Source organism: Pristis pectinata, chromosome 8 (genome assembly GCF_009764475.1).
Source record: "Pristis pectinata isolate sPriPec2 chromosome 8, sPriPec2.1.pri, whole genome shotgun sequence".
In the NCBI taxonomy this organism is placed as follows: Eukaryota; Metazoa; Chordata; class Chondrichthyes; order Rhinopristiformes; family Pristidae; genus Pristis; species Pristis pectinata.
This window is the reverse complement of record NC_067412.1, coordinates 81,853,493-81,878,127: the sequence shown is the minus strand read 5'-3', so window position 1 is coordinate 81,878,127 and position 24,635 is coordinate 81,853,493. Positions and strand designations below refer to the sequence as shown.

The 24,635-nt window shown below is 39.2% G+C and overlaps 1 protein-coding gene across 5 annotated transcripts in view; it reads left to right on the top strand.

Annotated features, from left to right (window-relative positions):
- The window catches only part of LOC127573018 (glutamate receptor 3-like), a 239,866-nt gene that overhangs the window by 167,399 nt on the left and 47,832 nt on the right, over window positions 1-24,635 (top strand). For all 5 annotated transcript variants that reach the window (XM_052020759.1, XM_052020756.1, XM_052020760.1 and 2 more), the window contains one exon: window positions 11,420-11,618. In XM_052020759.1, coding sequence (XP_051876719.1) covers window positions 11,420-11,618 — 199 coding nt within the window. The remainder of the gene's footprint in view (window positions 1-11,419; window positions 11,619-24,635) is intronic.

Below are 24,635 nucleotides of genomic sequence, written 5' to 3'. Positions count from 1 at the left end.
TAACATGAACAGTACAATTGAGTTTGCTACTGAAGGAGCAGTGATAATAAGTAGGAGCATCGTTATAGACCTTGAAATTGTAATGAGTATTAACAGTCATGTTAAACCAGCAAAGGAGGCCTGTGCCAATTTTGGGCAAAGCCCCAAGGCTCTGAAAGTTGCCATTCACAGGCTCAGGGAGTGTGCATAGTGGAATAGATCTCACATGTACAAGCACCTAGAATGTCCTCTCCTCCACGACCTCCTGCCTTTGGAGACGTGGGGAATTATGGAGTAAGTGTGTTAGACTACAGATTGGGGGTGGGAAGTGGAAATGATTGCTGTGCAAGTCCCAGGAAGTGAAGAGAAGATTCTGGGAGAAAGACTATGAGAAAAGAGAAAGGGTGGAGTAGGGAGATAATTGGGATGGTTGAGCAAACTAGTAGGTACATTTCCAACAAATCTGTTTAATCTTTTAGATAATATTAAGATAATTGAAGCCTCCTACTACGTCAACACTGTTATAATTAGATTTGTTGGATTAAGTTTAAATCAGATACAGAAAGAAACAAAGTGAAATCCTAAAGGAAAAAATATTGAACTCCAAGAAAGTAAATTACAGTGAGTTGAAAATGCTAAGGGCAACATTTTTAGAATGTATTCAAGGAAAGCCTCCTCAATTAATATGATTAGCTAATAGCCCAAAGGTTAACAAAGTTGACAATGGATCTAGTTCTGAGGAATAAAATAGGACAAATGGAGTGAGTATTAGAGTAATAGTGATCATAATAAATTTAAGTTTAAATCAGATACAGAAAGAAACAAAGTGAAATCCTAAAGGAAAAAATATTGAACTCCAAGAAAGTAAATTACAGTGAGTTGAAAAGGGATCCAGCACAGATGAACTGGAAAGAAAGTTTGGTTGGAAAATAAAAATAATGAGCCTTAAACCTTCAAGACAGAAGTACTTTGGATTTAGGCCAAGCATGTTCCATGTGAGCTTCGTGGATGACAAAGCAATTTGAGATCAAAGTAAAAGAGGTAAAGCTACATGACAAATGTTAGACACTGATGCAATCAAGAACTAGGCAGGGTTAATGGAAATTACAAAAATGTAAGATGCACAAAGAGAAAATGAGAAAAAATAGTGGGTAGCATAAAACCCATAGCCTTTTATAAATATATAAAAAGTAAATGATAATTAAAAGGATGGTGAGAACAGTTAGGATCAAGGTTGGAAATCTGACCAAGAAAGAGATATTTGCACAGTTAGCTTCTACAAACAGCAGTGTGAAAATAACTTGCTTTTATTGATGTTGTCTCTAAGAGGAATATTGCCCAAAAACACCAGTAGTAACTCCCTTGTCTTCAGAATATTTCCATGAGATTAGCTACATCTGCCTGAACCAGAAGACAATTGCTAGATTCTTTATCTCAGCCATAAAACAGCGCCTTCAACGGTTGCAAGAGTCACTCTGCACTGCACAATGTGTTAATGAAAAACACTATGTGGCTGGTGGAACTCAGCAGGCCATGCAGCACCTGTGAAGAAAAACAGGCGGTCAACGATTCGGGTCAAGACCCTTCTTCAGGACTGAAGATACGAAAAGGGGAAGCCCAATATACAGGAGGGAAAAGCAGAACATTGATAGGCGGACAAATGAGGGCAGGCAGGCTGGGCACAAGGTGGTGATAGGTAGATGCAGGTAGATAAGGGACAGTGATAGGCAGGTGCGGGGGAGGACGGGAGAGCAGATCCACTGGGGGATGGGTCAAAGGTACGGAGGGGTAGAAAAATAGAGAGAGAGCCTAGGAAAGGGAAGAAAAGAAGTGGCATGGTGGGTAAGGAGGGGGTGGGGGTTACTTAAAGTGGGAGAATTCAATGTTCATGCTGATAGGCTGCAAGGTTCCAAGACAATGTGTTAGCTGGGACCATCGTATTTGAGTGGGACTTGAATCTTCTGACTCACTATTACCAACTTTGTCACAGCTGACATAAACAGGGTTTTGATCAAACAAATAAATAAATAAGCAGATCTCATAGAAAGGCATAATCTTTAGAAGAAATAGAGAGGAAATGAAGAGAAATTTTGAGGTTTATAGTCTAGGGTCTTGAATAATATGTGCCACAATGAGTTCAACTCCCACCAGAGCAAGAGGGGAAATTCAGGTAAATAAAAAAGTGGTAATAGTGATTACAAAACTACTAAACTGTTGTTTTTAAAATCATCTGGTTTACTTTGGTTTCCATTATAAGGAAGGAAATTTGCTGTTCTTACAGATTCACCAGATGCAAATCCAAATCTATGATAATATGACTAACTCTGAACTGATTGCTTATCTGCACTTAATTGGCAAGCAGTTCAAGAAGACAGTTTACCACATCCTCTCAAGCTTAACCAGAGAGTCTTGCCAGTGACACACCTATTGTGTGTATGAGTAACAATTACAATCTTAGACCTTAAAAAAATAGTGGAATCAGATCTGACAGCAACTTCTAAAAAGGCAATTGAACATATAGATGAAGATGACTGATTTGCAGTGTTGTAGGGAAAACCTGGGGCGTGTAAATTTGACAGCTTTCTCAAAGGGCTGGTGTAAACATTGGTTGCTTCTCACTGTCATCCATCTGCACCTTAGTCAGCGTGAAAGTGCATTTTTTAGTGTATGAGAGCAAGTTTTAGGTGTGGATATATGCAAGACTTTACCTTTGTGCTCCAGCATAATTTAAAAAGTAATCCAATGGAAAATCTAATTTTAAGCAATCTGAATGATCCCCTATGATTATGGTTGAGTTTTGTTAACTGGTGTAAAAACTTGCTTTTGATTATGTCTGTACTTTTCTGCCTTGCAGGATAGTTTGCTTGATTGACATAGTATTTATCTGTCAAGAAGAGGATTTTTTTATTGTTCATTTATATTGTATGTTTCAGTGGTTATGGCAGTGTCCTTGGATTCTGGAGAAGTCCCAGAGGACTGTAAATTTGCAAATGTAACTCCACTATTCAAGACAGAAAATAGGAAGCTATAGGCCAGTTAGCCAAACATGTATCTTTGGAAACATGTAATGTATCTTTGAATACATAGGCCAGTTAGCCAGACATGTTCTTTGAGGGTGCAGCAAACAGGTTGGATAAAGGAGAACCAGCCAATGTAGTATATTTGGATTTCCAGATCTAGTCGATAAGGTGCCACATAAAAAGGTTATAGCACAAGATTAAAATGCACAGGGTTTGGGATAATATATTGGTATGGATAGGAGAGTGGCTAACTATCAAAGGGTCAAGATAAATAGGTCATTTTCAAATTTTTAATTAGTAGAAGGTGGGGTGATCACCAGGATCAGTGCCGGCACCTCAACTATTTACAATCTATATTAATGACTTGGATAAAGGGACCAAGTGTATTGTAGCCTGATACAAAGGTAGGTGTTATAAACTGCAGACTGTGGTTGTAGACAGAGCGCAAGTTTTCTATGAAACAGTCACCTAGTCTGCGTTTGGTCTCGCCAATGTAGAGGAGGCCACACTTGGAGCACCGAATGCAGTAGATGGTATTAAGAGAGATGCAGTTGAATCCCTGTCTCACCTGAAAGGACTGTTTTGGTCCCTGGATGGAGTTAATGGAGTTGGTGTAGGGGCAGGTGTTGCATCTATGGCGGGGCCAGTGGAAAGTTTCTGGGGTAGGAGCGGGATTGGTGGGGGGGGGGAAGGAGTGAACTAGGGAGCTGCGGAGAGCGCGGTCCCTGTGAAAGGCAGAAAGGGGAAGATATGCTTGGTAGTGGAGTCCCATTGTGGGGTAGTGGAGATGGCAGAAGTGGCGGAGAATGACGTGTCGGATACGTAGGCTGGTAGGATGAAATATGAAGACAAGGGGGACCCTATCCCTGTTGGGTCTTGGAGGGTTGGGGATGAGAGCAGAGGTGCGGGAAATGGCAGAGATACAGGTGCGAGCTCTCTCAACCACAGTAGGGGGGAAGCCACGGTTAGTAAAGAAGTTGGACATCTCGGATGTCCAGGAGTGGAAAGCCTCATCGTGGGAGCAGAGGCGGAGGAATTGAGAAATAGGGATAGCATCCTTTGAAGAGGAAGGGTGGGAGGAGCTGTAATCGAGGTAGCTGTGGGCGTCAGTGGGTTTGTAGATGTCGATGGATAAGGAATCTCCTAAGATGGAGATGGAAAGATCGAGGGAGGTGTCAGAGATAGTGTTGAGTAAGTGGAGCTTGATAGAAATGATACTTTTACCTTACCGCAATTGGTGATAATTGAAAATTCACAATTGAAGCATTAATTAGACTTGTTGGATTTGTCTGGCTTTTTGTAGGCAGCATATCTTTGGCCAAGTTTTCACATTGAAGGCATGAAGTTTTCTGTAAGGATATTTTCCAGGTTTATACCCTTTGAAATATCCAAAGATATTACTCCTTTTTTTTCCTGTTGTGGAGTGAATTGAATTGGCTGAAGACTGTCTTCTGTGGTGGCAAGGAACTCCAAGATAGATTATTCCCTCAGTATTTTGAGGTGAATATAGTTGCAGATATTTTGCTCTCCTTGGCTCTACCATGGTTGAGGATGAGGATGTTCATGGAGCTTCCACCACTGATCAGGCAACCAATATTCATGTCGAGGTGTGGCTCAACTTTGATCTGATCCATTAGTTGTGGGTTCACTTAACTCTGTTGCATGCTGCTTTCATTGTTTAGGACTACAGCAACTGTCAAGGTTGCCATTTCACTTTCAGACATCCCTTGAGTTGCTCTTGGCATGCTCTTTACATGCCTTGTTGAGCTTCTATTGTTCCTGGGCTTGATCCTACTGAGTGAGAGATGCTTCAGACTCTGAATTTTTAGATTGTGGTGGAATAAAGCTGCTGATATTGTTCCATTGATGCCTAGTTTTGAATGGTAGATCTCTCATTTCTAGCAAGATGGTAGTGTCATACAAAACAAAGTCTGGGAGGTGGTCACTCTTATCAGTGCTGTGCACCTGCATTAGATAGATTGATGAAAACAGGATGATTTATCCCTCAGTGCTCGGTTTCATCACCTGCCTCAAGGGCAGTCTATCAGCCAGCTTGGCCAGTGGTATTGTCCTTGGAAACCACAGTTGATGATGGAGATTGAAGCCCGGCAACAAAGTACATTCAGTGCCCTTCCTACTGTGAAAGTTTATTCCAAGTGGTGATCAACATGGAGAAATATTGAATTATCAGCTGAGGGAAGATGATGGATGTTAATTAACAGGAGGTTACCTTGTTGAGGTCAGTCCTTCGCCCTATAAACCACTTTGGTGGATTTGTCCAGCTGGAATGTTCCCAGGAACTATGATAGATACATGGGAGGTTGGCTGAAAGGTATGATTCTGTGGTTACAAGACTTGCTTGAGTAGATAACAATCCCCAAATATCTGAGAGGAGAGGAGTGCATGGCAAGTTTTACAGGGCTGGGAGTGACTTTGCCATCTCTAAATTGATGTTGATGGTCTTTCTGGCTTTACTGTTATAATGTTTATTATTGGTTTGATGGTCAATCTATGTCTGAGGACTGTTAAAACTCAAATACTTTGCTGTAGATCTGGAGTTACTCACACAGGCCAGAAAGAACAAGGACTCAAATTTCCTTTTCTTCTCCGCAGGACTTCAGTGAACCACATGGATTTTTACAAAAAGCCAATAGTTTCAGTGTACCAGATATTTTTAAATTCTAGATTACTTCACTAATTTGAATTTAAATCCCCCAGGGTACCAAGGCAGGATTTATACTCATATCTCAGATCTCCTGATTAATTGCTAAAGATACTGGATTACTAATTTAATCACTTCACCATTCCATACTTTAGTTTATTTTCACAGATACTATTGTAGGTGTTCCTCAGTTAACTCATTTCAAAGAATTCGGGAAGGGAACTGTTTTCTCCTTTCTCTTTTCCAACCCTGTAAGTCTCCCTGAAATGGAAAGTTTACAGACAGAGTACAAGATTAATAATACTTATTAAACAAGCTACTGAACTGCAGATGCAATTAAACAATTGGGATAAATAAGGGACAAAAAGGGGGAAAGAGTTTCTGAAGTATATTCAGGAGAACTTTTTTGATCACTATATGTTTCTGAGCCAACAAGGCATATGGCATTGCTGGATGTGATTCTGAGAGATGAGCCAGGTCAAATGCACCAAAGTTATGGTGGTGTGGATGAGAATAAGTAGAACCAATATAAACTGGAAGGCACAAAGGGGTACAAGAACAGAGTTCTGGGGGTACATGCATTACTACACGCAGTTGCAGGGCAGATTAAGAAAGTGAATAAGAAAGCATAGAGTAGGAAAGCATGGGAGATCATGTCTTGTGAACTTGATTGAGTTTTTTGATAAGGTGACTAAGAAAGTTGATGAGGGCGGGGCAGTAAATGTGGTCTATATGGACTTTGGTAAGGCCTTTGATAAGATTCCACATGGTAGGCTGATCTGGAAGGTTAGATCACATGGAATCCAGGGAGAGCTGGCTAATTGGATACACAATTGGCTTGATGGTAGAAAGCAGATGATGATGGTGGAAGGTTGTTTCTTGGACTGGAGGCCCGTGACTAGTGGTGTGCCTCAGGGCTCGGTGCTGGGCCCATTGTTGTTTGTCATCTTTATTAACGATTTGGATAAGAATGTACAAGGCATGGTTAGTAAGTCTGCAGATGACACAAACATAGGTGGTATAGTGGACAATAAAGAAGGTTATCAAAAATTACAGGGAGATCTTGATCAGCTGAGTAAGTGGGCTGAGGAATGGCAAATGGAGTTTAATTCAGATAAGTGTGAGGAGTTGCATTTTGGAAAGTCAAATCCAGGTAGGACTTTCCCAGTGAACGGCAGGGCCCTGGGGAGTGTTGTAGAACAGAGGGACCTTGGAGTCCTAGTACATGGTTCACTGAAAGTGGAGTCACAGGTAGACAGGGTGGTGAAGAAGGCTTTTGGCACGCTGGCCTTCATAAGTCAGGGTATTGAGTATAAAAGTTGGGAGGTCATGTTGCAGTTGTACAGGATGCTGGTGAGGCCGCGCTTGGAGTATTGTGTTCAGTTTTGGTTACCCTTCTGTAGAAAAGATGTTATTAAACTGGAAAGAGTGCAGGAAAGTTTTACAAGGATGCTGCCGGAACTTGAGGGACTAAGTTTTAGGGAGAGATAGGACAGGCTAGGACTTCATTCCTTAGAGCGCAGAAGACTGAGAGGTGATCTTATAGAGGTGTATAAAATCATGAGGGGCATAGATAGGGTGAATACACTCAGTCTTTTTCCCCCAGAGTAGGTGTATCAAGAACTAGAGGGCATAGGTTCAAGACGAAAGGGGAAAGATTTAATAGGAACTTGAGGGGCAACTTTTTTACACAAAGGGTGGTATCTATGTGGAATGTGCTGCCAGAGGGAGTGGTTGAGGCAGGTAAAATAACAACTTTTAAAAGACAGTTGGACAGGTACATGGATTGGAAAGGTTTAGAAGGTTATAAGCAAAATGCTGACGAATGAGACTAGCTCGGATGGGGTATCTTGGTCGGCATGGACAATTGTGCCAAAGTGCCTGTTTACGTGCTGTATGACTCTACGACTATGACTCTGTAGGGTCCTAGGCTTTATAGATAGAGGCATAAAGTACAAGAGCAAGGAAGTCATGATGACCCTTTATAAAACAACTGGAATACTGTGTCTAGTTCTTTGTACCAGACTTTGAGAAAAATGTGATGGCTTTAGGGATGATGCAGAAGAGATTGACCAAAAGATAGATTGGAGAAACTGGGGTTGTTCTTCTTGGAACATTGAAGATTATGAGGTGATCTGACAGAGGTATTTAAATAATGAAGGGAATAGATAGAGAGAAACTGTTCCCATTGACAAAGAGGTCCAGAACTCGGGGACATAGAAGAAAGGTGATTGGTGAAAGAATGAAAAGTGATATTGGTAAAAAAAAATTGCATAGCAAGTGATTAGATTCTGGAATGCACTACTGTCAGTTTTGAAGGCAGATTCCATTGTGTTCAAAAGAGAACCGGATAAGTTCTGAAAGGAAAGGATTTGCAGAAGAATGGGGAGATGGTGGGGGAATGGAATGAGATGAGAGGGACTCACTTGTAAAGGGCTGCATAGACCAGATGGCTGAGGGGTAACCATTCTGTGACTCTGCCACTGCAGAGACTGGCAACCTCATCCATTCTAAGAAGTTTACGCACATTTGTTAGGGTTTCAGCTTAAGAAAACATGTTTCCCTTATTTAAGATTCAAATATATTCTAAGTAAGTGTGTCCCAATTTTCCACCTGTTAGAATTGATGGAGAAAATATTGTGGCAATATATGCTTGAATACCCAAAATGCACTTCCATTAAGTGAGTCTGCATGTTCTAGGAACAATTTTGAGTAAATACCCCCGAGAGTAATTTGCAATTAACAATTGATCCAGAGCAAAGAAATGTTCTGAACCATTACAAAAATAAGGTCACTGATAAACTGCCAACCTCTGACTGGAAGGAAAACATGGTCACAGATGTGTTACAGAATCTAGCTACAGGACATAAATGAAAATTAAGCATTATGGTAAGTAGGTTTACATCCATTTGAATCTTTCTCCTCTTTTTCCCTCCAAATACTTGTCTCTAAGAATGTTAGTTTCCAATGCAAGATCACTACCTTTTTTAGAATTACTTTATTTTTTACTGATATGTGTAAATAATAGGACAAGAATGGAACTAGGTGATAAAATGGAAAAGTATTCTGTGCTTTCAACCAAGGGACCGGAATGGATTTCAGCCCAAATGATCTTATCTTATAAATATCCCTAGATTTTTTGATAACTGTAAGCCTTCAATTTTTTGTTTATCTAGAGTCTGGGCAGAGATCATGTATGAAAAATTAGATCTGGAGAATAGCTATCGTGTTAAATATTATTAAACCTTAAACCAAGAGAAAAAACAAGTCTCAGAAAATTATTACTTACCTGGCTTTCTTTGTTGATAATAATTCATTACTACTGATAAACAAGTACAAGGATTCTGAAAGGCAAAAGGCTAAAAGGTTAATAAAATCAGTGTATAGATAGACTGTAAAACTAGCTTTCATTCTGCATTTCACCTCAAATACCCTACTGGTATTAATGTAATTGGACTACCATTAGTTTTCACCGAAGTACAGACACGATTGTTAGCCAAACTCTTCCTTTTGTCAAGAATGGATCTTTACGCAATCCATCTCGTGTAGGGCGGTTACTCACTACTCTGAAGTAATGCATACTTAGAGCTTAGAATACATGTCTCTAAGAATGTTATTTTCTAATGCAAGATCGTTACCTTTTTTTAGAATTTCTTTATTTTTACCTGTATGATGTGTGTAAATAATAGAAGAAGAATGGAACTAGGTGATAGAAAGGATTAGTATTCTGTCCTTTCAGCTAAGGGACCCGAATGGATTTCAGCCCAAATGATCAAAAGTCTCAGTCAAGATTCTACATGAAACCCAGATATGCTGCTCTCAGTCCAATTCCTCATGGCATGAAAACACAAACAATATTCCCACAATGTAATATGTAAGAAACACAAAATTAATGAAAAATGTAACTGGAAAATAAAATTACCATGAATATGATTGGAATGACAGCCAATTGTTAATCTCAAAGGTGACTGCAAGATCATTGGTATCTTGAAAGATGATATTTTTCTGATATTGGGGTAGAAGAATTTTTGTTCAAAGTAATTTAAGTAATACCCATGAGAATAATTGATGTTGGCACTGGATTTCCAAAAGTGCAAAGTATTCTTTTCCTCTGAATTTTGATGAATATAAAATCAGCTTAAAAAGTGTATGATTGATTATCCGAAATTAAGGCCAAATTTGGTAAGAATGTTGGAATTGGCATCTGAGAATCTAAAACTATTAATGTCACAGTTCAGATACATAATGGATCCCTCCCAGTGTACTTAATAACAATTTTACAATTTCACTCAATGATTCAGGTTTGCAGATCAGGGAAATTCCAAGGTCAGTCCCTGATTGTAGTTGATAGCCAATCCCAGACTGGACAGCAGTTAAAGCATTACAATTAGCTTCATAATTTCCTGGCCAAGGAGGTTAAGCATCTGCACAACTCCCAAGGGAAAAATATAAAATGTTGCTTCACTATGAAAATATTCAGCAGAAAATAACTTGGATGAGATCCAATTGGACCCCAGCCTTGGTTAATAAATCTTGTTATGATTGCCTTTCATTTTCTCAAAGTGCAATTGCAGCAATTAAAGAGAGCCTATTATAGGTCTCCTGTTGAAATACCTTGTTTTATTCTATTAAGGAAATTCTATCTAAACAGTCACTTTTCCATTGATCATTAGTCATCAACCCTGATTCAGCAGAGTGCTAATTTTTACATTGCTGATCCTTCTTTCTTTTCTTCACCACATCATTGTCAGAGTTCCGTTGTCTTATTGTTCTCTGGCCCTTTCTCTTACTTCCCAACTTAATCTTTACTTGACCCTGAAATATTAAACATTGCAATAGAAACTGATCAATAGTCCTTTCTGACCTTCAAATGTGTATCATGCTTTGAGTGTTCTCTTACATTTCACTTTTATTGAACCTGTGTATCCAGTCACGTGCCTGTCCTCTGTTTTAAACACAGCTTTGGCTTCTGGCAACATAATTACTGCAATAGCTGAGTGACTGGTTGTGAAGGGAGGTGTGGTGGTAGTTCATCTTGTGCATTTTAGAACTTGGTTGTTCAGACAGCCTATCTAATTTTCTAGAACTGATATCTGTTAAGTATTTTTTCCATGAGTACTAGAGGTTAGATTAAAAAAAATTCTTGTTAAGCAAATCATACACAATGCACTGAGTCTTTGAAATATGTAAGGAAAACATAAGCAATTCTTTCATGTAGAATTCTCCTTTCTTCAGCAGTTCTGCCAGATGTTGCAATATTCCTTACAATTTAGCAAAGAAAAATAAGCTGCTCATCATCGTTTGTTAATCTAAGTCCCCAAACCAGAATATTTTTTCCAAACTGGTCATGCTATGATGTTCGCAGTGTAAAAGCCTGGCTATTCCTTGGATATTAAGTTAAATGTATATTTTCAATGGATGACTGGTATATTTTAAATCATGTTCCTTGCAATACTTGTTCAACCATAATGGCAGCCAATGAAATGGAAAGAAAGGAGCAACAATGCCTTAACAATAACACTACTGCCAACATTAAGAAGTGAACTTTTAAACAGGTTCAATGAGGTTGTATAAATTTAGAAACATCTAATTAAAAGGCTCATTTACTTTTAAATGACTGTGATGCCTTTTTTGTTTCAGAAATTCTAATTACCATGAAGAAATGCTTAGATCCATTAAATTTGATTTCAGTTGCCTCACTGTCTAATATAAATATGACACTGTAATTAAACAGTAGACCTTTCATTTTATTGTTTAGATCTCTCTCGGGGCGAATTGTTGGAGGCGTCTGGTGGTTCTTCACCTTGATTATAATCTCATCATACACTGCCAACCTTGCTGCTTTTCTCACTGTGGAGAGAATGGTTTCCCCAATAGAAAGTGCAGAGGATCTTGCAAAACAAACAGAAATTGCTTATGGGACATTGGATTCAGGCTCTACCAAAGAATTTTTCAGAGTAAGTGGTTTTCTTGATTGATATTCAATTGTTACTTTCATCTGCTGTATAATTTTCATATATGAAATGTAATAGTTATATGGAACCAGGCATCAAGCTGTGAATCAATTTCTGTCTCAATCTGATGAAAGCAAAGTTTGAGCTGATCTTATAATTACCGTAGATTTGTTCTCTGTCTCAGACATCCACCAAGGTATAGTCAATGATATATTTCACCTCCAATCATTTTCATTTGAAATTCCACTCACAATGATTGATTCGTCCTGGGAAACACTGCATTGTGAATAAGGTGGTTATGTAGAAAAACCCCAAAACTCAACATATGCTTCTGGCAAGACTGTTATCACAGACACCCTTGTTTCACAGAGATTTTTTAGAACAGCTCACTATTCATGAATTGTCGTTTGTCATTGAGATGAATGCATACATAAAGTAATATTGATGTGATTATAGGAACTAAACAGTATTTTCTGTGGTTGGGATGACAGATGGGTTTTATTAACCTTTAATTTTGTACCGACTCTTTTTTCACTATAATAAAAGACTAATCTAGATTATGCCACCAGCCATATTCATGGCCTACCCTGCCTCATGGTGAATGGAATAGTGATACACTGTAAGAAATGTCTTTCACATCATCCAACTACAGGTTATACCACCATTGTCTCTTTAGATGTAAGATGATATAGTGTGCAGCAAATAACCATGTTCATGGTCTCAAGAACTCTTGGGTTGCAGTTGAGGATGTCACAGATACACTGAAAGGGCCATTTCATGCTTGTGTACTTAAAGCACTTTTCAGTTTCCATGTCACATGGTTCAAGGCTGCTAAATGTCTAAAGGATCTCTGGCATCTACCTAAACTTTGTGACACTTATTATTTATCACAAAAGGATATGGATACGATGGAGTCATAATCAACCATTCTGATTTAGGATTAACTAGAGTCAGTGATAAAGAACCTGAATGTAGATAGGCTTGCAACTCTGCTCTGACAAAGTTCTGCAAGCATACGTGGAGCTGAAATGTTTGCCCTCCAATGACTGATTCAGCCTTTCTAATGATGTGATCTTGGAGTTTAGAAGGAGAAGGTACAATAGCTAAAGTAAACCTGATACTGGAATGCAAGTACCTGACATGTAGTGTCATTGTGTCTTGTTAATAATTTTGTTCTGAACTGTGACAATCATAATAGGTAACGCTGTTAATTCCACCAGGAAATTAACCAATGAATGTGTATTATGTTTTGCAATACCAAAGAACATATAATGAAGTCTATATAAATCAAATTGTAGGTGCCCAAGTATTTTCAAGGAACTTTCGCACATATTTTTCATAAGCCAAGGTAGGTACTTAGTCATTTAGTATCATAGAAGGCACCATGATCCAGTGCCAACTAAACTTACCTAACAGTAAGGCAAAATAGCAGATGACAGGAGGGAACAGACCAGAACCAAAAAAAATGAACCAATCATTACAGGCTCTTGAGGTGGCTAACATAAGCTATGAAACTATTAAAGAATCAGGGGTAGATGAAGATAGTGATGGTAGGATCAATAGAATTGGGTCACTTTGTTTTCCTTTACTGTTGGATAGCATATGTTTAATTTCAATGTTGTATTTTGTATATTGCATTAAAAAGGCTGTTTGAAGAAGCTACTTTCCAGCAGAATTTTTAATACTTCTAGAAAAAACTGATTGACATCACAATCAATATCTCCACAATAACCAGCAATGTCAAGCAGCATCAAAGCTACACAAATCCTATCCGCTCTCATAGTTTATAGTAGTATTGACTGTGAAACTACCAGCACTCAATATCATCATTCGCTAAAACTGTTGGGAGCTTTGGGATTGAAATGTAGTTGGATAGTTTAATACAGAACTTCCAAAGTTGCTGTCAGTGTTTGGTTGTTCATCCACTGAAGGAGGAGCTGTTTGCAGCTTTCCCCATTGCAATCAAGGGAACTCAACTGAATTGACTTGAATTTATGCCATTTACAAATCAGTCCCTCCATAAAATGTCTTGAACAATTTATAATTTGTTACAAAGTTTAACTCCCTTTTTAATGTTGTAAACTATACTTACAGCTCAACACATCATTTAGCCCCAAAATAATTTTACATGCATCTATTTTAATTCTGTCAAATGAATATTTGAAAATAAGGGATTTTTTCAGCCTTGCCTTAATATACTTACTTGGACTTTAAGCATTCCATTTAATATTTAAAAATTGTGCATTTTGTTTCTTTCTATACTATCTGTGATAACTTTTTAATGTGATTGCCTGCTCAGCCAACCAGGTGACACAGTTATTGAACTGCTACTGAAAACTGGTTTCTGTACAAACTGAGCAAAATCACGGAAGAAGGACTTGTGTCCCTGTAAAACGACCTGGCAAAATCCAGCAAAGACTCTGCCAGCCAAATTTGTACATCACGTATGAACAGTTAGCTGTGCTGCAATCTATTGTGGAGTACTTGACAATTTCTTTCTCATCCGTACCAATGGCAAAGGTCTAATTGGGAGTATCTCACTAATGTTAAATGCAAGTGACAGGTTCGAATTACAGTCAATGTTGTAGATGCACTGAAAGGTTAGGATAATACACAAGGGATGAGATAAATCTCTACATGTCAGGAAGAATTTAATAGCTGTTGAGAAAGTTGCATTGATCTGCAGGAAGAAGCTGTAGAAATCTGGGAACAACTGGATCAAATAATTGGTCCAACATTCAGATAAAGGAGCAAAAAGCAAGTATCACACACATTAAAAGGGCAGTGGATGTAAAGTACGATGTTTTACAAGATTTGTGCTTGTCTGGTAGTTGCCACCCAGATTTTGAGGAGGGAAGTAAGCCTGTAACATTTCTGAGTTATCTGCCAATGTTTTCCTAAACAGCAGGTTGGGCATAATAGGAGGGGGGAAGAAATTACTTATAGAATTAATCATTAGCAGGGATGCCAAGATGGTATTAGAGGTACAGATGGGACACAGTCTGATTTAGGTTGCATAGGCAAATTAATGTTGGGAAAATTTAACATTAATGTCAAATTTTAAGCAAGTTAAATTAGCGAGAATAAGAGAGGATCAGGGTGAGTTTGGTAAGAGGATGACACTAGGTGAGGATAGCTTTCTACAGAGAGCAAATGTAAAACATACAAAGACATACTTTGGGAAAATGCATGCTTTTTTTTAGATAAAATTTGACTGATAGAACAAAAGCAACATACATAATGGTGATGTCCATAAAAAATAAATGTGTAAATGCATTAGTCTAACAGATGCCCAGATGATGGAGAAAAATGTAAGACTCATTTGATTGTAACAACAGCTGAGCAGGTTATTCAAAATAGCAATGGAAGAGATTATGGCCACATGTGCAGTGACAGTATGGCATTCCAGAATAATGTCAGGAGTTGAAGGGAAAAATGTGGCAGCCCTGATATTTATGGCCAAGCAGGGAGGATGCCAGTAAACCCAAAATTGAACCTGGAGGATCTGCCAAATCTTATGGCAGACCTAAACTCTGTTGTGCCTGGCACCAGGCTGGGTGGGCAGACAGGGAGGGAGCATCTGCGACAGAAGGATACACCCAGGATCACTGGAGGATGATCCTGGGTTAATGAGTAGCGGTATTTGGTTGAGGTGAGAGAGGGGCCTCAAAAGGAAGGAGAGAAAGCTCACTTGGTGCAGTTGGGATTGAGTGAGGCCATGATGGTGGTGGACAGAGGCACCAGTCGAGGAGACTGAGAGAGAGGCCACAATTGACAGAGGTGGAGGGAAGCCACAATTAGGCGGGGATACAAGGTGAGAGGTCATGTTTAGGGGAGTTGGAAGACAGCCTATTACTGATTAGCAGTGAAAGGTCTAGATTAGTGGAGAGCTTGCAACTAGTTGAAATCAGGGGAGAGAATCCTCAATTAGTAGAGATGGGTGGTTGAGGCCAAGTTTAGTGCAATGAAGAAGAGAGGCCACAAATATTTGGGGATGGGGGTGTGGAATGGAAGGGGACAGAAGGCTATGATCAGCTGGGGAGGAGATTGAGATCAGGATGGGATGATGGGAGAGGCTGACAATCAGCCCTATGAGAAGGCTGAAGGTTTCTCCTAGCATTTGGTTGAAAGGCATCATAATACAGAATAGGAGAGGACAAATGAAGACAAGTTTTTGCTGCTCGCCAGCTTTGTTAGTCTGATGTACCCAAGTCTGTAGAACTTTTTGAAGCATCTAAATAACTGCCAGTGCTTCTGGCTTCCAGTCCTTGCCTATTGGCTCTGAATGAGTCTGATGGCTGCTAAAGCAGCAAGTTTGGATGATATACCTTTGATGCTGTATAACCTCTGGAGAAGCCCTTCTCTGCCTCAATTCAACTAAGTCATGTGCAAGAGTAGTAGAATCAATCCGTTATGTTAGCAGAAACTTGGTTTTCAGCTACGTGCTTCCCAGTCGCAAAAGACATTTTTACTTAGCTGTAGCCTCTGATTCATCCAAGCAATGGGGGGCATTGTATCTGTGCTGCATGAAGCCTGTATTCATTCCTTAATGTGCAATTATGCTGGCAACAGCTACCATAATTAGTTTAATATACACTTTCAGCTCAGTGTACACCAAGTTCACCTTCAGAGCAGACAGGAACCAAATGCGAAATATGGACCCTGAATATCACTTCAATCAATGTAGTTGCTACTGACAAAACTGTTATCACCACATTAGTTTTTGGTTAGTGTTTTCAAATGATAATTCATTTCCAAGATATAATAATGTAGAGGTATCACATAGCCACTTTGCATATATTATGTCAACTGATCTGCAAATGCAGATCAAAGTATCAGTACCTGATAGGGAAATGGTTGCCAACTAATACAGAAGTGCATGTTAACAGGAATCAGCAGTACAGGGATTAAACATGCAGTTAATGATTAAATGGCAGAAGAACTAATCAGAATTTCCAAAAATTCTTTGCAAAGAGAATTTCTACAAAATGACCAGAGGTTTACACTTATCGTCATAACCCTGTTCAAAGAGAGGGAAAAGATTAAACCAGGCAACAATATCTGTGGCCATAGCAATATCAATTTATATATCATATCAAGAAGTATAATAGCCACTGAACCAAAGGAAAACAAAATAGGGGTGGTGGCCAAAGGTTTCAAAGAGGTGAATTTTAAGAATGGCCATAAAATCCTGGAGGAAAGCAGACATTGCACATAGGGAATAATAATAATATTGACTGAAATATCAAACTCAAAGCTTGATAATCAGAAAGAAGAGTAGAGATTACATTCTGCAGACCTGGAGCTTGCTCTGCACACTGAAGGCTGACACATCCTTGTATCTTGAACTACTTTCCTGCAACCAAAACTGACTTGCATTGCACATTTGCTAGACCTACTACTGCTCCCAGTGGATGACATGAACCTGCAACAGACACCTTCCTGGCACACATGGAAACCAAGTTGAAGAAGGATTAGAAGGGCTAATCAATGAAGAGCTTGCCCACTTTGGGTGTACAGGGAGTCATGCTCTTACCTCGACTTCTTACAGGAGAAATGTCGGCACAGTCAACACTTCCACATGGTATGAGGATTGAAAGAGCATATGTAAATGAAACACCAGTAAGATCTGTGACCTCGTAATACCTTAAATACTACACACATGCTTGAACAGCTTTTACAGTCAATGTTAATAATCATTACAGGCCTCAGCAATCACAAGGAAAGCACACCAGCCTCTTTACTTTCTTAGAAAGTTAAGGAGGTTCGGCTTGTCACTGAACACTCTAACGAACTTCTACAGATGTACTGTTGAAAGTATCCTGACTGGTTACAAGATGATCTGGTACAGCAATTCGAATGCGCAGGAACATAAGAAGCTGCAGGCATGGTACGCTCTGCCCAATACACCATGGGCACATCTCTCGCGACCATTGATGGTACCGACGGGAGGTGCTGCCTCAAGAAGGCAACATCTATCATCAAAGATCCCCACCATCAGGGCCATGCTATCTTTTCGCAGCTACCATCGAGCAGGAGGTACAGAAGCCTGAAGTTCCACACCACAAGCTTCAAGAACAGCTACTTCCCTTCAACCATTCAGTTCTTGAACCAACCAGGAAAACGTAATCACTACAGTTTTGCAACACTATAATCACTTTAATCACTATGCACTAAAATGGACATAGTTCTTTTTTGTTCTAATTGTGTTCTTTTTTGTAAAAAGAAATTGTTTATAATTTACTGTATGTTTAATTTATGTTTTTCTTGTGAATGCAGCTTATATGATGCTATGTGCCTGTGATGTTGCTGCAAGAAAGTTTTTCATTGCACTTGTGCATACAGGTACTTGTGCATATGACAGTAAATTTGACTTTGACACATACTGCAGTACACAGTCCACTGCTCACCACTGTATTAGAGAGGTCATTCTCTACTGCAGGAGAGGAAACATCTTTTTCTTCAAAAGCAGCCTACAGTGATCAAAGTGAAGGAAACAACACTTTCTAGAAGCTGGAAGAGTTCTTCTTTTATTAAGCTGAGGTGCCTTAAATGCTAGTTGAGGAAGTCACAGCTGTGTTGTATCGCTAAATGCTACCAGCTGTGATAAATTCAATGAGAGCTGTTCAGAAATGCCCACTGTTTATTTACACTGAAAATGGAAAAGATGTTGCAAACAAATTTTGAGGTCAAACAGATTAACAATGTCCAGATCTTTGAATATAATAGAGCAGGTTTAAAAAGTGCCATTGGTGTGTTGGAGTGATGAACAGAATTAACCTTTCAGGTTGATGGCCTTTCCTCAGAACTTTTCATCAGCTCTCATGAAACCTCATTGACCTGAAACATTAGTCTCCACAGATATCCCCTGACATGCTCAGCTGTACCAGCATTTTCTGTTCTCATTTCAATATATGCAGTATTTTGCAAAATTTGAGTAGTACTCAGCTTTTTAATATGGTTCATTGGAGACAAAGATGGGTTATGGGATTAGGTTGTGCAATACCTACAGTTTATGCATTCCTTTTGGAAGGGTTTTGAAGACCTGCAAAACCTGCCATATAGGTTAACATGATTGCATCAAGGATGAAAGAATATATTATGATAATTAAAGAGATAACCGTATTTACTAGAGTAGAGAAACAGGAGTTTCAGTTTCAGGTTTAAGTATGGTGCCAAGGTATCAAATAATACAGTTGAACCTGAGCGAGTGGCTGGGAAGGAAAGCCAGATTGGTGGCGAGGACAAGTTTGTAGTGGGAGCCATAGGCAATAATTTCAGCTTTCCCAGTAATTAATGGGAGGAAATTTCAGATCATCTAGGATTATATTTCAGACCATCAGTCAGACAACACTAAGGCAGTAGAATGTTCAAAAGAGAATCACCAGTGATATAAAATAACTGTAGAAAAAAGATGGTTGGAAAAAGGTTTTATATACATAGGATTATGAGAATACTATTAAAAAATGACAATTGAAGCTGAATCAGTCACAATACGTCAGATAATCACTGGTGCATTTTTCATTATTCACTTCCTATTACCATTATTGGATAGAAAACCTGAGTGTCCAATCCAATGAATTGATAACAGTGGCCAAGAATTAAGACTCCCAAAATTAGCCTTTATCTGTTTATATTTCTCATCTTCCAGAAGTTCCTCCTAAATCTGCCTTACTTTCCTTCCTTATCTCTGACCTGCTTAAAACCCCTTCTCATGTGGGTCAGTCTCTTCCCATGTTTCCTCCTTTTCCTGCTAAGTATTGGCATTGGTTTATTATTGTCACTTGTACCGAGGTACAGTGAAAAACTTGTCTTGCATACCGTTCGTAAAGATCAATTCATTACACAGTACATTGTGGTAGTACAGGGTAAAAACAATAACAGAATACAGAGTAAAGTATCACAGCTACAGGGAAGTGCAGTGCAGGTAGACAATAAGGTGCAAGGTCATAACAAAGTAGATTGTGAGGTCAAGAGTCCATGTCATCGTATAAGGGAACCGTTCAATAGTCTTATCACAGTGGGGTAGAAGCTATCCTTGAGTCTGGTGGTACGTGCCCTCAGGCTTCTGTATCTTCTTCCTGATGGGAGAGGGGAGAAGAGAAGATGACCCGGGTGGGTGGGGACTTTGATTATGCTGGCTGCTTCACCAAGGCAGCGAGAGGTATAGATAGAGTCCGTGGAGGGGAGGCTGGTTTCCGTGATGTGCTGGGCTGTGTCCACAACTTTCTGCAGTTTCTTGCGGTCCTGGGAAGAGCAGTTTCCATACCAAGCCATGATACATCCAGATAGGATGCTTTCTATTGTGCATCGATAAAAGTTGGTGAGTGTCAAAGGGGACGTGCCAAATTTCTTTAGCCTCCTGAGGAAGTAAGAGGCATAGGTGAGCTTTCTTGGCCATGGCATCTACGTGGTTGGACCAGGACAGGCTATTGGTGATGTTCAGTCCTAGGAACTTGAAACTCTCAACCCTCTCGACCTCAGCACCGTAGATGTAGACAAATGCATGTACACTACCCCCTTCCCTGAAGTCAATGACCAGCTCTTTTGTTTTGCTGACATTGAGGGAAAGGTTGTCGTCATGAGACCATGGTCACTAAGCTCTCTATCTCCTTCCTGTACTCTGACTCATCATTATTTGAGATACGGCCTACTACGGTGGTATCATCTGCAGACTTGTAGATAGAGTTAGAGCAGAATCTGGCCACGCAGTCCTGCGTATATAGGGAGTATCCCTGTCATGATCTTTGGCTGTTTTCTCTTATTTGAAAAGTATTCTTCAAATGCAAGCAGTTTGTTAAACTCTGAAAAACTGGATTTATTGTTGACTGAGCAGACAAAATTACTGCCATTGTAAAGCATAAGTAAATCTTCTTTATATTTACCTGTGTTGATTTATCGGCTCCACTGATATTTAGGTCTTTAAATATGAATTTGTACTAAAAGGATTACGTCTCCAAGGCCTCGTGATAATCCTTAATTGTTTTGAATGTTGCAATTGGTATGGCCAAAGGATTGTCAAGATGAACAGGCACAGCTTTTAAACTAAGCTTGATTTGATACCCTACTCTTGTATTTGCAAGAGGAATGAATGATGAGGTCAATAACCATTGCCTAGAAATTCAATTGTATAACACTTTTCTCATCATTTGCTATGCAAAGGCATTTCTGAGTCAAAATGGTCTTCCTGGGACACCAGATATGTGAATTATTCCTTTTATCCAGGGATAACCCCACTGATCCTGCAGTCAACCCAATCCCATGCCCTGACTGCCTTTCTCCCATCCCAATCAGTAAATCTGCTGGTCGCAAACACTGCTCACTTCTCCATTAACGTTCAGACTTTATGCTTGATCCATCCCAATATTCCAGCCATCATCCAAACTGGCAGTCCCAATCCACTCTACTTCCATCCAAACTACAGGGCTCCAATGTTTCTTACCCCTGCCCCTCCAAAGTCCCCTTCCAGCCTTAGCAAAAGCCAAATCACACCTGTGGCCAACAGCATTCCTGAACCCAATGTTTGAAAGGAATACTGGGTGACATTTTCAGTGCTGACAATGTGCAATGTGCAAATTCTAGGTTGCACTAGAATTTCCAGGCACAAGAGTTTTCATGATTTTCAGCAAGCACTAGATTCAATGACCTTGCATATGCAAAATTAGGCAATTAAATGTGAACTAATATATGCACAAACATGAACTAATTTGTCAACTTTGAAAGTGGAACAGAAAAAAAATCAGAAATAAAAATTGACTCAATTACAAATTTAGCCAAAATCTAAACTTGTACCCAAGAAGTTTATGTAAATTTGGTTCAAGTGCATGAGAAGTACCACAGCAGATGTTTTCAGCAAATTTTAGCAGAGCAAATTATGTTTTAATTTCTAACTTCTGTCTTTAATTAGCATTAATGATGTACTAGTATGTGAAAAGAATGTGCAAAAGTCATATTATCATGCTGAAAGACAAAAACATTTTCATTTGTTGAATTGAAAGTACAGAATTTATTAATGTTTACTTGAAATGATCAAAGGCAGGTATAATGCATGAATTGCAAGACTAATATGAGGTTCTAAATATGAGTTATTTAAAAATATTGCATTGTGTGGTATTAGCAAAAATAATATAACAGTTGTATGAACTTTTCTCTATATTTTAATAGTACTTTCATATTTTGTTTTAAACAAACAAATTAATTTCATATGAATTTGTTTAAAAATGAAATATGAAAATACTATTAAAATATAGAGAAAAGGAAGTTCATACAAATATGTTACCAACTCCTCAATTCTCAAATGTTTTAAAGTAGGTCTTGTGGCAATTTTTATTTAATTTTGGCTATTTCTATTTTCCTAAAAGGCCAAATTTATTATTTTATTAAGTAGGCTCAGTTACAATTATAAATAGGTTTATAAGTAAGGTTGAATTATATTCACCTGGAATATTTTTAGGGTTCTAATGGCAGACAGTGGCTGAAACACTGAAGTTATATTGTAACAGTAGTACCTGCACGGAATTAGTATATTTCCTTATTGCTTTAGTGCTGAGAATTCTGGCAACTTGATCCACCATCTGTGGCAAAATGGATATATGTCCAAACCAAGTGCCTTAGAGAGGAATCTGGAGGTTTTGTTCTCAAGTATTGCTGCTTAATTGAAGATTATCATGAGGTTTGGGAAATAATAAAGCTTGTTGAATTTGTTATAAATACTCAGTGGATTAAACAGCATCTGTGGAGAGAGAAATTGTTTTTAAGTCAGTAGGATAAAATGTGCATCATAAAATCTGCAACAAGATAGTGATTAAAAAGGGAGGACCATTTATACTCTTAAATTCGTAATTGGTTTATTGTTGTCACATGCACCGAGATACAGTTAAAAGCTTTCGTTTGCATGCCGTGCAGACAGGTCATTCCATACGTAAGTACATCAAGGTAGTACAAAAGGAAAAAAACAACAGAATGCAGAATATAGTGTTACAGTTACAGAGAGAGTGCAGTGCAGGTAGACAGTAAGGTGTACGGGCCATGATGAGGTAGATTGACAGATTAAGATTTCATCCTTATTGTATAAGAAGTCTGTTCAAGAGTCTTATAACAGTGGGGTAGAAGCTGTCCTTGAGCCTAGTGGTACATGTTCTCAAGCTTTTTTATCTTCTACTCAATGGAAAGGTGGGGGGAGGGGGGGAAGAGAGAATGACCAGGTTGGGAGGAGCCCTTGATTATGTTGGCTGCTTTCCTGAAGCAGCAAAAAGTATGGAAAGAGTCACTGGAGCGGAGGCTGGTTTGCATGATAGACTGGGCTGCGTTCACAACTCTCTGCAACTTCTTGCTGTCTTGGGCAGAGCAATTGCTATAATGCATCTGGATAAGATGCTTTCTATGATGCATCTGTAAAAATTGGTGAGGGTCATCGGGGATGTACCAAGTTTCCTTATCCTTTCAAGGAAGTAGAGGAGCTGGTGTGCTTTCTTGCTTCATAGTTGAACCAGGACCAATGAAGTTGCTAATGATATTTACACTTCGGAACATGAAGCTCTTAACCTCCTCCACCTCAGCACCATTGATACAACCAGGGTACAAACAGTGTACTCCACCCCTCTTCCTGAAGTCAATGATCAGCTCTTTTGTTTTGCTGACATTGAGGGGGAGGTTTTTGTCTTGACACCATGGCAGTAGGCTTTCTATCTCCTTCCTGTACTCTGTCTTGTTGTTGTTTTGCCATAAAATTAGGTGATCTCTTCTAATTTTGCAAGAGTAACCTGAATCAGTGTGTAAAATAATTGTGGGGAAGGTAAAACCAGCAGCTTGCTCTTAATAAAACTACAGTAGACTGAACATGGCAGAATGAGTATACAGTAGTTACCTTGAAGCCAGAGATTGCAAATCACGCTGCATGAAGTTAAGTGTAGGATACTGAGAGTCATCTCTCATCATACAGACACGTACAATGTACCTGCCATTGGGAAAAGGTGGCTTCACATGCAGGGTCTTCACTCTGCTCCAGGGCAACAGGAATCAGTGTCGTCAGTGAAACTCGGCAACCACAGACATTCTTCCTGTAAGGCAATTGCTCAGAAATAGCATTGGCCTAAATATCAAATAAAAACAGATAAATACTGGAAACACCCACCAGGTCAGGTAGCATCTGTGGAAAGAGAAACAAAGTTATTGTTTCAGATTCTTGACTCTACCTCAGAACTGGGAAAGAGAAATTAATTCCCTTTCAGTTACACAGAAGGTGATGGGGGAGGAATGAATATAGAACAAAGATAATGTCTCCATTAGTTCGAGACCAAATGAGTAAAGGTGGCAGTAAGAAGCAGATTATGCTTCTTTGTCTCTGTTAAGTGTTGCTAATAGCCGGGCTGTGAGACATGCCCAGCATGCATTAAATTCTGATTGCCCCTTTATAGGAAGGATATGGAGGCTTTGGAGAGGGTGCAGAGGAGATTTACCAGGATGCTGCCTGGATTAGCGGGCATGTGTTATATGGTGAGGTTGGACAAACTTGGGTTGTTTTCTCTGGAGTAGCAGATGCTGAGGGGAGACCATATATAAGCTTATAAGATTATGAGAGGCATAGATAGAGTAGACAGCCAGCATCTTTTTCCCAGGGTCGAACTGTCTAATACTAGAGGGCATGCATTTAAGGTGAGAGGGAGTAAGTTCAAAGAAGATGTGCAAGGCAAGTTTTTTTACACAGGGAGTGGTATATACCTGGAACACGCTGCCAGGGGTGGTAGTGGAGGCAAATATGATAGAGGCATTTAAGAGGCTCTTGGAAAGGCACATGAATGTGCAGAGAATGGAGGGATGTGGACATTGTGTAGGCAGAAGGGATTAGTTTAGTTAGGTATTTAATTATTAGTTTAATTAGTTCAGCACAACATCATGGGCCGAAGGGCCTGTTCCTGTGCTGTACTGTTCTATGTTCTAAGCCAGTATATGCTCAGGAAAAGAGAAAAGACTGAGCCAACATCACAGATGGCCACTTCTGATACAGAATGAAAGCAAGTT